Here is a 13,267-nt window from a genome sequence, read left to right on the forward strand (position 1 = left end):
ATTTTTTCAACAGATGGTTCTGGAACACTTATGGGGGGAAAAATCGTGAATCTTGAAGTTTATCCCATTCATATAAAAAAATAATTAAAAATAGATCTAGACTTACACACAGAAGTTAAAATTTTAAAACTTCTAAGTGGATGCACAGGAAAAAATATCTGTGACTCTGAGGATGGCAAAGATTGCCTAGATAGGACACAGAAAGTACATGAGTCATAAGAGGAAAAGATTGATAAATCGAACTTTATCAAAAAAAAATAATAATAATAACTCCTGCAGTTCAATATACAGTATTAAAACAAAAAGGCAAACCACACACTGGAAAAAATGTTTGCAGTACTTATATCTGACAATAGACTTGCATTCAGAATACATAGAGAACTCTCTTGCATCTCAATGAGATACAGACACAGTACAAAAATAAATAAAAGGGCAAAATATTTTAACACACTTCACAGAAGATGATGTAGGAAAGGCCAGTAAGTCCATGAAAAGATTCTCAACATCATTCGTCATCAGAGAAATGCAAATTAAAATCACACTTAGCTACTCCACACCCCCACCGGAATGGCTAAAATTAAGACTCACAAACCAAGCGTTGGCACGAATGTGGAACAGCTGGAACTCTCATGCGTTGCTGCTGGGAATGTAAAATGATACAACCACTTTGGAAAATGGTTTGGCAATTTCTTGTAAAGTTAAACCTACACTTATCATACCACCCAGCCATTTCATCCCTGAGTGTCCTAAAGAAATGAAAATACGTCCACACAGAAACATGTACGTGAACGTTCACGGCAGCAAGCCCCAAATTGGAAGCTACACAGGTGACCATGAACAGATGGACAGGTCAACGAAGTGGGATGCATCCACACAGCGGCCGACTGCACGGCAGTGAAAGAGGATGAACAACCGACAGGCCCAACGACGTGGATGCCTCTCGCAAAACTATTCCACGTGGAAGAAACCAAGCACCAGAGTACATATTTTATTATTACATTTACATGAAACTTTAGAAGAGGCTAATCTAATGGGTACTGAAAGCAACCACATCAGTAGTTGCCTGAGAGCTGGAATGGGGCAAAGGGTAGCTTTTTACAGTTATGGAAAGGTTATATATTTTTATTGTAATTATACAAGTGTATAAATGTAGCAAAAACTCATCAAGACGTACACGTTAAGTGGATGAATTTTATCACATGTCAGTGAAGCTGATTTTTTTAAATCGGCATGTTTAACACAATATTGAGGGAAAACAAAGCTGGAGGACTGACAACTACCCAACTTCAAGAATTACTGCAAAGCTACAGTAACCAAGCGAGTGTGGTATTGGCGAAGGAACAGACAAATAGACCCGCCGAACAGAAGAAAAAGCCCAGAAATAGACCCATGTACATGTAGTCATCTGATCTTTGACAAAGGAGCAAAGACACTAAAATGGAGCAAAGGCAGTCTTTTCAACAAATAGTGCTGGAATAACTGGACATCCACATGCAAAAGAATGAATCTAGACCTAGACCTTACACCCTTCACAAAAAATCAACTCAAAATAGATGATGGAGCTAAATGTAAAACACGAAACTATAAAAAAAAACTTCTAGAAGATAACATAGGAGTAAACCTAGATGACCTTGACTATGGCTGTGACTTTGTAGATACAACACCAAAGGCACAATACATGAAATAATTGATAGGCTGGACTTCATTAAAATTAAAAACTTCTGCTCTGCAAAAGACAGTGCCTAGAGAATGAGAAAGCAACCCAGACTAGGGGGAAATATTTGCAAAAGACATGTGTAATAAAGGATTATTATCCAGAATATACAAAGAATTCTTAAAACTCAACAATAAGAAAACAATCTGATTTAAAAATGGTCCAGCGACTTTAAAAAACACTTCACCAGAGAATACATACAGATGGCACATAAGCGTATGGAAAGAAGCGCCACATCATATGTCCTCAAGGGTATGCAAAAACAACGAGATACTGCTACACACCTATTAGAATGGCCAAAATCTGAAACACCGACAACACATGCTGGTGAGGATGTGGAGAACCAGGAACTGCCATTCGTTGCTGCTGGGGATGCAAAATGGTATAGCCACTTTGGAAGATAGTTTGGCAATTTTTTTATAAAACTAAACATGCTCTCAACCATATGATTTGGCCGTCACACTATTTACCCAAAGGGGTTGAAAACTTCTGTCCACAGAAAAATTTGCACATGGATGTTTATAGCAGCGTTATTCATAATTGAAAAACTATGGAAGCAGCCAAGGCGCCTTTCAGTAGGTGAATGGGTAAGCGAACTGTGGTCCACCCAGACAATGAAATATTCAGTGCTAAGAAAAGAAACGAACTGTCAAGCCATGAGAAGACATGGAGGAACCTTAAATATGCAAGGTTAAGTGTATGATTCCAACTAGGTGACATCCTGGAAAAAGCAAAACTATGGAGACAGTAAAAAGATCAGTTGGGGGTGAGATGGGAGGATGACTAGGCAGAGCACAGAGGATTTTTAAGGCAGTGAAAATACTCCATATGATACCAGAACAATGGATATATGTCATAACTGTATACATTTGTCCAAACTCATAGAATGTACAACAATAGGAATGAACCCTAATGTAAACTGTGGACTTAAAGTAATGATGTGCTATCATAGGTTCATCAAGTGCAACAAATGTACCAATCTGGTCAGGGATATTGACAGTGTGGGAGGCTATGCATATGTGGGGGCCAAGGGTACATGGGGAATCTCTGTACCTTCCCCTCAGTTTTGCTGTGAACCTTAAACTGCTCTAAAAAAAAATAGTCATATTTTTTTAGTTGACATGTTTAAAGCCTCAAAACCACTTAAACAAGTGTAGTAAGAAAAATCTCATTCCCTTCCCGACTGTTTGTAATCTGTCCCCACCCTTGTATGGTAACCAGTTACGTAGTTTCTTGATTATTCCTTCCGTTTTTCTTTTTGCAACCTGTATGTGTGCAGATACATATTGTTCCCAAATTAAAGGTAGCGTACTATAAATACTCTCTTGCACCTTGCTTTTTTCAGTTAATATATCTTGGCAATCATTCTTTGACAAAATTTAGAAATCTCCTATATTATTTTTCCATAGCTGCATTCCACTCTGCTGTGTGAATGTACCCTGGTTGACTCAACCAATCTCTAATGTATGAGCATTCACATTATTCCCAGTATTTTGCTCTTATAAGTAATGTTGCAATGGCTAATTCTGTGCGATGTGTTTTCACCTTATTGGAGCTGTGCCTTTTGGGTAATATTTGAGAGATGGAATTGCTAGGTCAGAGAGTGAAGGTACGTACACTTTTGTTAGCAATTGCCAAGTGCCTCTCCACATTGGCTTCTACCACTTGTCATTCCCGCCAGCAATTAAGAGAATGTCTGTCTGCCCACAGATATCCAACAGAACAGCTGCCAGATTTCTGAACTTTTGTCAGTCTGATAGCTGAGAAATGTTAGCTCAATTGATTTTTCCTTCATTATCTCTAAACTTTTTTGTGATAATATTTATCTTTTTGTCTTTTAGTATTGCTGTTTGGAAGAATCACTTAATTCAATTTTCCCGTTGGCTTCTTTACAGTGTTCATCTACATCAAGACTTATTTTCTCAATTAAAATTGAGATTGTTTGGCAATTATATTTTTATTCTAATTAGTAGCTTTTTACAGCAGCCTGTCCGTGCCCTCCCCCGCTTTTTTTGTGGGAGACTGAGAGAGATATCTCAAAACTCTCCAGTGATGCACAATATTTATTTAGGACTTTCTTCTCCATTTATCACTGTCGTTTTCTCAGGAGCTGGTTTTCTCTGTTCAGTTTAGCATTACTCTTTCATGCTGTTAATTTTTATCAAATATTTGGTGATTCATGTTTATTTAAATGTCAGGTAGTGGTGAAATTCTAGATGGATCATTATCGGTTACTGAAGTGTAGTTTCTCAGGACAAACCATAATCCTTGTTCCTTTCGTTTTCTTAAGCTTCTCTTTCACATTTATGCGGTTACAGATTCTCTTGTTGTCATGAGTTTCTGATCAATCTGATTCCATTTAATTTATATTGACTGCATATTTCTCGCTGTCCTAGTTTGCCGATTGTACCCTTCTCGAAATCCAGTGCTATCATGGATTTATTCGTATATTAATAACTTTTGTTTTAAGAAGAAAACGGGAAAGAGAAGTAAAAGTCCAATCCAAACTTTTTCAGTTGATGGATCAGTTATTTATCTCCCTCTGCATATTAGCCATGGCTGTTGGAAATAACAGATAGGTGTGTCTCTGAGGGTGCCCCCTGGCTCAGCATGAGCAGGACGTCACCTAGAGTCCTTGTCTAGATGAAGGGCTAGCGACTCAACTAATGTCTGGATCTGGGTTTCAACTTTGCACATTCTGTATCACTCATCTTGTCGTAATAAGATAGTATATAAACCTTGATGCCAACATATTAATTTAAAACAGTATCCTACTTCCTCACTGACTTCATTTGGAAAACAGTTATCTGCATGATATTTATAAACAGAGCTCATTTTAAGAATTAAAACACATTTTCCATTTCATTTTATATACATTTTTAAAGTACTAAAATTTTTTAATGAATTTTTTTTTCTTTTTAATTTTAGAGTCACCCAATCAAAGCTAGGCTGTCCAAGATATTTCTTGAATAATAGAAATGTCACAAAACTAGAATATTCTGGTTGGCCTGGCCAATGACTTCTTTCTTTAGGCAGATGATCATCAGAAGCAAGGTCATAATCACCAGGTTGCTTGATAAACCTGGAGTCAGAGCAGGACGAGCTCGTTGAATATAATGATTAGTTCCTCAGGGAGCAGGAGTCATCTAGTAGGATGAACCCTTTATCTTCAGGAACATCAGTTGGTTAGAGTTCTCTCAGCCAAACAGATACGCTAAGTCGGCTGCTGTCTGCCTGACCGCCATTTCTCAGTGTCTCCTTGCAGCTCCCTGCTGACCACACGGTTGCACAGCTTTACCTAACTCAAGTGGCATAACCAGCTCTGGGGGCTCACGCTTACAGACGTCGCTCTACGCCTTATCTCCTATTAACCGCTGGGCATCCAGGGCTGTGTCTCCCTTTTTGAGCTTAGGGGTGTCCTGAGGTCTGTTAGCACAGACAGGAACAGATAGTGCTGAGAAAAACCTCACAGCGTGGATATGCGTCACTGCTGTGGGCAGGCAGTGAATGCGTGGAGTGCTGGGTGCAGACAGTCCATCCTCTTGGGTTCAAGTAGCAGGAAAGTCTCGCAAGAGTTGAGGTCACTCAGCTCCCGGGCTCACCTTCTGACACAATAGGGAGTCTTCACCATGAACTCAGCTGTCCGTTGAGCTCATCTACAGAAAATGAGCTGCATGAAATTTATAAACAAGATTCCTTATAAGGATGAAAACACAATTTCCCACTCAGTTCTTTATATAATGCCTAAAGGGCACTTTTAATACTTAAATCCAGACTATTTAACATGTAGTGTTGGCAAACACAGCAAGGCGTCCTTCGAGCTCTCCTTCAGAGAATTCGAAGGCGGACAATGAGCAGAGCAGAATTCACGCCCAGCCCCTCCGTCTTCCCTTGGCAGTAGTTGAGTCGAGGCAGCATGGAGGGGGTGAGACGTGCGGTGAGGGCAGACCTGCCCGCTTTGTTCTCCCAGCTCCCTGTACGAGCTTCAACGGTCATGGTAGCAAAGCTGACCCTCGGGGTATGCCTGGCTATGCCAAGAGCTTCATGCCGAGCCCGTTCTTTAACAGAACCCATGTGTCTTGCAGCTGTGAAGACGACCTCTCCGAGGACAGAGAGGAGCTCCTGCACGGCATTTCGGAGCTGGACATCAGCAACTCCGATTGTTTCCCGTCCCAACTGCTGGTGCACGGGGCCCTGGCCTTTCCCCTGGGCTTAGATTCCTACCACGGCTGTGTCATAGCCGCCGCCCGCTACGGGCGGGGCCGGGTGGTCGTGATGGGCCACAAGGTGTTATTCACCGTGAGTAAACTGGGCCCCTTTCTGCTCAATGCTGTGCGCTGGCTGGACGCGGGCCGCCGAGGCAAGATCGTGGTGCAGACAGAACTGAGGACACTGAGCGGCCTGCTCGCGGTGGGGGGCATAGACACCAGCATCGAGCCCCATCTGACCAGCGAGGCGAGTGTGTACTGCTTTGAGCCCGTGAGTGACGTGGGAGTCAAGGAGCTGCAGGAGTTCGTAGCCGAGGGCGGGGGACTGTTTGTTGGAGCCCAGGCCTGGTGGTGGGCCTTCAAAAACCCGGGGGTGTCCCCTCTGGCTCGGTTCCCGGGTAACCTCCTCCTTAACCCTTTCGGCATCAGCATCACGAGCCAGAGCCTCAACCCAGGGCCCTTCCGTACTCCGAAAGCAGGAATCAGGACCTATCACTTCCGCTCCACCCTGGCCGAGTTCCAGGTGATAATGGGCAGGAAGAGAGGGAACGTGGAAAAGGGCTGGCTGGCCAAGCTGGGGCCGGATGGCGCGGCCTTCCTGCAGATCCCCGCGGAGGAGATCCCGGCCTACACATCTGTGCATCGGCTCCTGAGGAAGCTGCTGAGCCGGTACCGGCTGCCGGTAGCGACCCGGGAGAACCCCGTCATCAATGACTGCTGCAGGGGTGCCATGCTGTCCCTGGCCACTGGGCTGGCCCACTCCGGAAGCGACCTCTCGCTGTTAGTCCCAGAAATTGAAGATATGTACAGCAGCCCCTATCTGCGCCCCTCGGAGTCGCCTATCACCGTCGAGGTCAACTGCAACAATCCAGGTATGGAATGAGGGGTGGGAGCTCAGTATCGGGGGCCTGGGGGACCGGGGCATGATGACTTCAGTGACCTGATCTCCTCCAGAAAGCCCCCTCCACTCTTAGCCATGCACTTGCAAGGAGACGGGGGTCGGGGGGTAGGTAACGTTTGCAGTGGTCGAGTCAGGGCAGCGTGGACAGGGTGAGGTGTGCAGAGCCCAGGAAGGGGCCACGGACATGCCGCGCGGAGGTAGGATCATGGAGGAGGACTGACGTCTGTCTTTCTGCGCTCCTGGCAGGCACCAGATACTGCTGGATGAGCACTGGGCTGTACATCCCTGGAAGGCAGATTATAGAGGTCTCACTGCCTGAAGCCGCTGCCTCTGCTGACCTGAAGGTAAGGCCATGCATGCCCCATCTCCCCACGAAACACGGAACCCGAATGTCCTGGCCTTCACAGTTGGCATCTTAACTTGACCCTCATAACAACCCTGTCGGCAGTCAGGGTGTGTCCTTTTACACCCATTTTAAGGAGGAGGCAGCTAAGGTACAGAATAGCTCATTGGCTGATTGAAATGTATATATCCAATACATTTCAGAGCACAGGACTCAAACCTTCTGGCTCTGAAGTTTGTGCATTAGCCAATGGCATAGAGTCGGGAATAGGAAAGGGACCAGAGGCAAGGCGCCCCAGCACACAGAGGTATTCGCTCACCTTCCATCCCCTACACATCTCCCACTGTAGCACAAGGCCATTCTGACTCCAGCTTCTTCCTGGGACACCAAAGACTGTCCCTTGCTTGCCCTGTCCCCCTCCAGCTCTGTCACTTTCACATACACACACCCTGGTTACAGATTAAGTTGCCATCCTGCTCTGTCGCCCTTGAGAGCCTCTGTGACAGTTCGGGCCTATTCTGTGCCTGCATCCCTCTGGAACGTTTAGCATAAACCTGGGACACCAATCCCAGGACTCCACCGAGGACAGGGGTCACTCCATCGGCCCAGAAAGGGGGCTCTTGGAGACGGGGAGGAACTGAATCAACCCTCCACTGCATCAGCTGGTCACACCGCCTCCCACTGAGATGCCTCTCGAGTCAGCAGAAGGCAGGGTCCCTTCCACCCCATTCCCAGCACCAGAATCCAGGGATCCTCAGAATTAGCCTGTGGTTACATCCAAGGATCCTCAGAATTAGCCTGTGGTTACACTTGGTGCCCCTTACTTCAACATCCCAACGTCACCCTTGGTGGAACTGTTTGACTGCCCCAGGAGGACATTTACACATGACAGGGTCCATGCCTCCTGAGGAACGATGCAGTTTTATGGGTTTATTTTTAGCACGCGGGTTCACAGTCAGAGAAGGCTGAGCTTACTTGGAGTCGTAGCCCAGTGCCCTTCCTGTCCCCACCTTCTGGGTCCTTACCCCTTCCACCCACACGTGCCCCGAGGTGACTCTGGGGCGGATCTCTCTGCTCCAGGTACAGATTGGCTGCCACACTGATGACCTGACCAGGGCCAGCAAGCTGTTCCGAGGCCCGCTGGTGATTAACCGGTGCTGCCTGGACAAGCCCACGAAATCGATCACCTGCCTCTGGGGCGGCCTCCTCTACATCATCGTGCCTCAGAGCAGCAAGCTGGGCGCCGTGCCCGTCACTGTGAAGGGGGCCGTGCATGCTCCGTACTACAAGCTGGGTGAGTGGGGGCCGCGGAGTGAGCCCTGAGGGGACAGGAGCTGGGAGTGACGTCATTGGGGCTGTTGGGTGCAGGAAGAGAGAGATTCCTATTGGTGGAGGGAAAGAAGGTAAGCCTCCTTAGATTCAGCTTGGGGCCGAGGAGATAGACTAAACCACGTTCACGAGGACTTCACAGAAGAAGGATGGAGAGGGGGACAGGCTTGGTCACGACCTTGGTGTTCTCTAGGGGTTCAAGTCGCATATTTTACCATGAGGGATTTGGGAAAGTGAATTTCAAGCCCCATGGTCTCTCTTCCCAGGGGAGACATCCCAGGAGGAGTGGAAGAGGCGGATCCAGGAAAATCCAGGTCCCTGGGGCGAGCTAGCCACGGACAACATCATCCTGACGGTGCCAACTGCAAACCTTCGCACCCTGGAGAATCCCGAGCCGCTGCTTCGCCTCTGGGACGAGGTGATGCAGGCTGTGGCACGGCTGGGGGCCGAGCCCTTCCCCTTGCGTCTGCCTCAGAGGATTGTTGCCGACGTGCAGATCTCAGTAGGTGGGTGCCCTGGGCGAGCCAGCCCTCTGTGCTGCTGCCGCCCCTGAGGGCCTGCAGTGGGCAGCCAGCAGAGTAAAAATGTTTTTCTAGCAAAATTTATCAGGTGTAATCCTTGCCATTTAAATGAAAAGGGAAAAAATTGATTTTAAAAAAACATAGACTCAGCCACTTCCTCCCATAAAAAAAAATTGGAAACTACCTAAGTGTCCAACAGTTATGGAATGGTTAAGTAACGCGTGTGTGCGCCTTCAGTAGACACTGAAGAAGACATTTAAAGGGATATTTCGATGGCGTTTTACCAGTGAGCCAAGAGGTCTAAAGAACTGGGGTGAGGAACCTATAAAATTTCGAGAACCATGGACATTGTTATAGACCCTAGTTTTCTTGGCTTACATAGATGACCGCTCTAAAGTAATGCAAATGTAGGCAATTCCACGTCTAAATAATGAGAAAGGGGACCACCCTCAACGATTTCTTAATTTTGAGAGAAGAGTATAATGACACAGGTTCACATGAACAGGGCACTCTCGTAAAAACAGAAAAATCGAATAGTAGCATGAACCGCAATTTGTAACCTGCATCACCGCCTGTAGCCACGCTCTCGGGTCGGAGTGAGGGAAGGCATTATTAGAGAATGAGAGGGTGAGGAGGCAGGCCCCAGAGGGTCTGGGTTTGGGTTGCCCTTCTGAGCATTTTGAGGTTCTGCAAGTCATCAGGGCTCCTGGGTATTTGGGGAGCTACAATACAGAGAAGGATTTTGCAGATGGGTGGGGAGTACTCTAACCCCCTCTTCCTCCCTCCTGTGTTTCCCAGGCTGGATGCACGCAGGGTACCCCATCATGTGCCATCTGGAGTCAGTGCAGGAGCTCATCAATGAGAAGCTCATCAGGACCAAGGGGCTGTGGGGCCCCGTACACGAGCTCGGCCGCAACCAGCAGCGGCAGGAGTGGGAGTTCCCGCCACACACCACCGAGGCCACCTGCAACCTGTGGTGTGTGTATGTGCACGAGACGGTCTTGGGCATTCCTCGGAGCCGTGCCAATATTGCTCTGTGGCCCCCAGTTCGGGAGAAGAGAGTCAGAATCTACCTGGGCAAGGGTCCCAATGTGAAAAACTGGAATGCATGGACTGCGCTGGAAACGTACTTACAGGTAATGGGCAAGCATGGAGGGTGACGGGCTTTCCCCTCCTGTGGGGACCGCCAGAGCATCATTGTTAGGTGACATTCTAGTAACCCAAGAGACTTCTCACTACACCCATCTCCCACACTAGGCCTCAGACATCCTGACAGAGTCCTATTTGATGATGCATCTCAGCATATCACTCTGCAAGACCCTAAGGCGACTTAATTGCTTCGGCCACCCCACCCCACCCCCACCCCCAACCCCATGTTTGAAAAGATTCCTGAGAATAGAAGGCACCAAGAAAGGTGAAAACATGGCAGAGGCACATGCAGCGTTATGAGTATAGTTACTGTCACTGGCTTTAGACCCAGACACACCTGAGGTGGAGGCCAAACTATGCTATTTAACAGCCGTCTGAAACCAAACAACCTCTACCCCAACACGGCCACATGGGATAGGGCCTACTTTTTTTCCTTCGATGAGTGTACCATCTTCTCATTAAGACTCGGCTGGGCCCCAGTTTCCACCTTATAGGCAATCCAAGATTCCTCATGGGCCTGGATGTGCCTTTGCCTTGAACTGTTGTTCGGCACCCCAGGCCCCGCCCCCGAGTCCCCAGTCAGTTCCCAGCTCACTGCGGAGTTTCATCATCCAGGATTCTGGATCTCAGTCACGGGCCAGGCACACTCTATTCTGGTCCTCTCACCTGCCTCGGTTCCTCTTGGTTCATCCCCACTGCCACGAGAATGACAACGAAACTGCCAGGAGACTCGACTTAGACTTGTCTTTGGGGCCACTTCACCCCAGAGACAGCAGTTCCTCCTCTGTGAAACAAAGTCGAGGTCGTCTAGGGAACTGTTAATGCCCCTTTGAACTCTAACGCTCTGTAACCCAGCTTCACACACGCTATTTCCAGTGGCCTCAGGACAGCCGCCTTTTTCTAAAATTACACTTACTCTTAATTCTAGCTACTTAGACTATATATATAGTCTTCTGTTTCTACCAGACTCACTTTTTTCCCCTTAAAGGCCATTTCAGTAGCCTTGCAAATTAACACAGACCTATGAGTAACGAGGATTGTGTCAGGATAGGGCCGGGTGTTCCCCACGTATTGGAGTTTAACTTTGCAACTGTGAAAGACATGAGAATTTATTCACTTCAGCCCGCGTTAAGTCCTATGTAATATCCTATCACCATTTTCATGATGATGATAAATACTGATAATGATCATTATATGATAATAATCATATGAAGATATTGGCGATAAATGAAATGATAATCATTATAGATATTATTACCACAGCCACCGCTCATCGAGCGTCTGCTTTGTGCTAAGCGCTGGGCTAGCTCCGAGGCCCTTCTTCAGATTAGAATATGAGAGAGTAGGGCCTGAGGCCCACAGGCGAGACAGGAGACGGGGTCTCAGTGATAGACACGAAACTAGCCTTTAAGGGGCGAAGCGCATTAAGTTCATTTCTTAGAGGGCTGGTCTTGTCGACCAGCTGTCCCATCCCGTCGCTTCTTTCTCTTTCCAGCTGCAGGAGGCCTTTGGTTGGGAGCCATTCATCCGCCTCTTCACCGAGTATCGGAACCAGACCAACTTGCCCACAGACAACGTTGACAAGATGAATCTGTGGGTGAAGATGTTCTCCCACCAAGTGCAGAAGAATCTGGCTCCCTTCTTTGAGGCCTGGGCCTGGCCGATCCAGAAGGAAGTGGCAACCAGCCTTGCCTATCTGCCCGAATGGAAGGAAAATATTATGAAATTATACCTCCTCACACAGATGTAAGGAGTGCCCAGCGAGGTGGCAGGTAGAGAGGTTTGGGGAGGTAGGCAGAGATGGGGATTCACTCCTCGGCCTCTGTCTCTTAGGGCCCTAGCCTTGTCCTCTCAGCTCACTGGCCCTAATCTAATTGCCTAGTCCTGTTTCTAGGGAGTGGGTTCAGAACACAGCAAATCAGCATAATCAGAAGCGTAATCAGCAAGGCCTTCTGTCGATGAGTTTTATTCTTCTGCTCTCAGCTATCATTTTCCCTCCTGACCCTATGTGGCCCAGTTGTGAGAGATTTGGCCCCTGTGTCTGTGCCAGCCTCAGTTCACCGTCACGGGCCATCACCCATAGAGGGTGGTTCTCATTCTGACATCCTGTGGACTCTGGGCTTTTATTTTCGATAAGTTATTCTAAAAACTCTGACCATAGCACCCAGCTGAAACACAAGTTTACCATGATAACCAGACAGCTCCCTAATGACTCACATACTTTGTGTCTTGGGTAGTTTTCAAAGAGCTTGAAAAGCAATCTGGTGAAATAGAAAGAGCCCATAGCTAGGGTAAGCTCTTGGGAAAGTTATTTTATCTCTGTGTTCCCATTTCTTTGTGTGAGAGATGAGGACAAAAACCCACAAGGGGGTTGTGAGGACTCAGTTCGATAATCTTGAAGAGCTTCATGAATACAGCACATGCTGTCCAGGGGACCACTTTATTTTATGCTGGTCCACAGAATAGTGAGCTGACTCCTTCCCATAACCTCGAGGTTAAGGTCGTCATTTGTCACAGTTGACTCCCCACATCCAAATCCTGGTTCTTTCACTCGTTTCTTGTGTGACTCTGGGCAAGTTCCTCAACCTCTCTGTGACTCGATTTCCTCATCTGTAAAATGGGATCTATTTCTTGGGATTATCGTGAGGATTAAATTTTAGTGCCTCTGAAAGTATTCAGAACAGTACCTGGCAGTTGGATACTGAGAAAATGTCAGCTGTCATTATTTAATTAACACAACTTCATTTTACAACTAGACTTCACTTTTAGATGGCTTTTACAGATGCAGTGTAATTAATCTTGTGCCATCCTACACATCACATACCAGCCTCTGAAAGGGTTCTGGTACATTGCTTTATGATCTAAAGGAAGAACTTGAAACTCACAGGGTGTTAAAAGCTACTTAGGGTCTGGTCTCTTTATTCATTCCATTCTTCAGGTAAAATTCCTTCTTTAAGTAAGAGTAGAAGACGCTTGAAAAACCAGAATAATTCCATGAGCGTGCTTGTCTTTAGCAAACAGTGGGCATCCAGCTCAGTGATGGTGTTTACATTTCCACAGAAACACAGGTTTCTATCACTATCAAGACTGACTTACCAGTTG

The 13,267-nt window shown here is 46.7% G+C and overlaps 2 protein-coding genes across 15 annotated transcripts in view; one reads left to right on the forward strand and one right to left on the reverse strand.

Moving 5' to 3' along the window:
- The window catches only part of LOC102894895 (olfactory receptor 2A14), a 311,951-nt gene that overhangs the window by 183,638 nt on the left and 115,046 nt on the right, over nucleotides 1-13,267 (reverse strand). The window contains exon 1 of one of the 12 annotated variants that reach the window (XM_025045868.1): nucleotides 3,332-5,793. The exons of the other annotated variants lie outside the window; for them this stretch is intronic. The gene's annotated coding sequence lies outside the window, so the exon portion shown is untranslated. Of the gene's footprint in view, nucleotides 1-3,331; nucleotides 5,794-13,267 lie in introns of those variants that run through there. 12 annotated transcript variants of the gene reach the window in all.
- The window catches only part of LOC102893405 (TRPM8 channel-associated factor 1), a 45,964-nt gene that overhangs the window by 29,576 nt on the left and 3,121 nt on the right, over nucleotides 1-13,267 (forward strand). For 2 of the 3 annotated variants that reach the window (XM_006910448.3, XM_006910449.3), the window contains exons 3-8: nucleotides 5,800-6,794; nucleotides 7,070-7,167; nucleotides 8,247-8,460; nucleotides 8,762-9,001; nucleotides 9,815-10,152; nucleotides 11,661-11,911. In XM_006910448.3, the coding sequence (XP_006910510.1) occupies nucleotides 5,800-6,794; nucleotides 7,070-7,167; nucleotides 8,247-8,460; nucleotides 8,762-9,001; nucleotides 9,815-10,152; nucleotides 11,661-11,911 (2,136 nt within the window). Of the gene's footprint in view, nucleotides 1-5,799; nucleotides 6,795-7,069; nucleotides 7,168-8,246; nucleotides 8,461-8,761; nucleotides 9,002-9,814; nucleotides 10,153-11,660; nucleotides 11,938-13,267 lie in introns of all 3 variants that reach the window. The other variant, XM_006910450.3, reaches the window with a different exon arrangement.

This window comes from Pteropus alecto, unplaced genomic scaffold (genome assembly GCF_000325575.1).
Source record: "Pteropus alecto unplaced genomic scaffold, ASM32557v1 scaffold22, whole genome shotgun sequence".
Taxonomy (NCBI): Eukaryota; Metazoa; Chordata; class Mammalia; order Chiroptera; family Pteropodidae; genus Pteropus; species Pteropus alecto.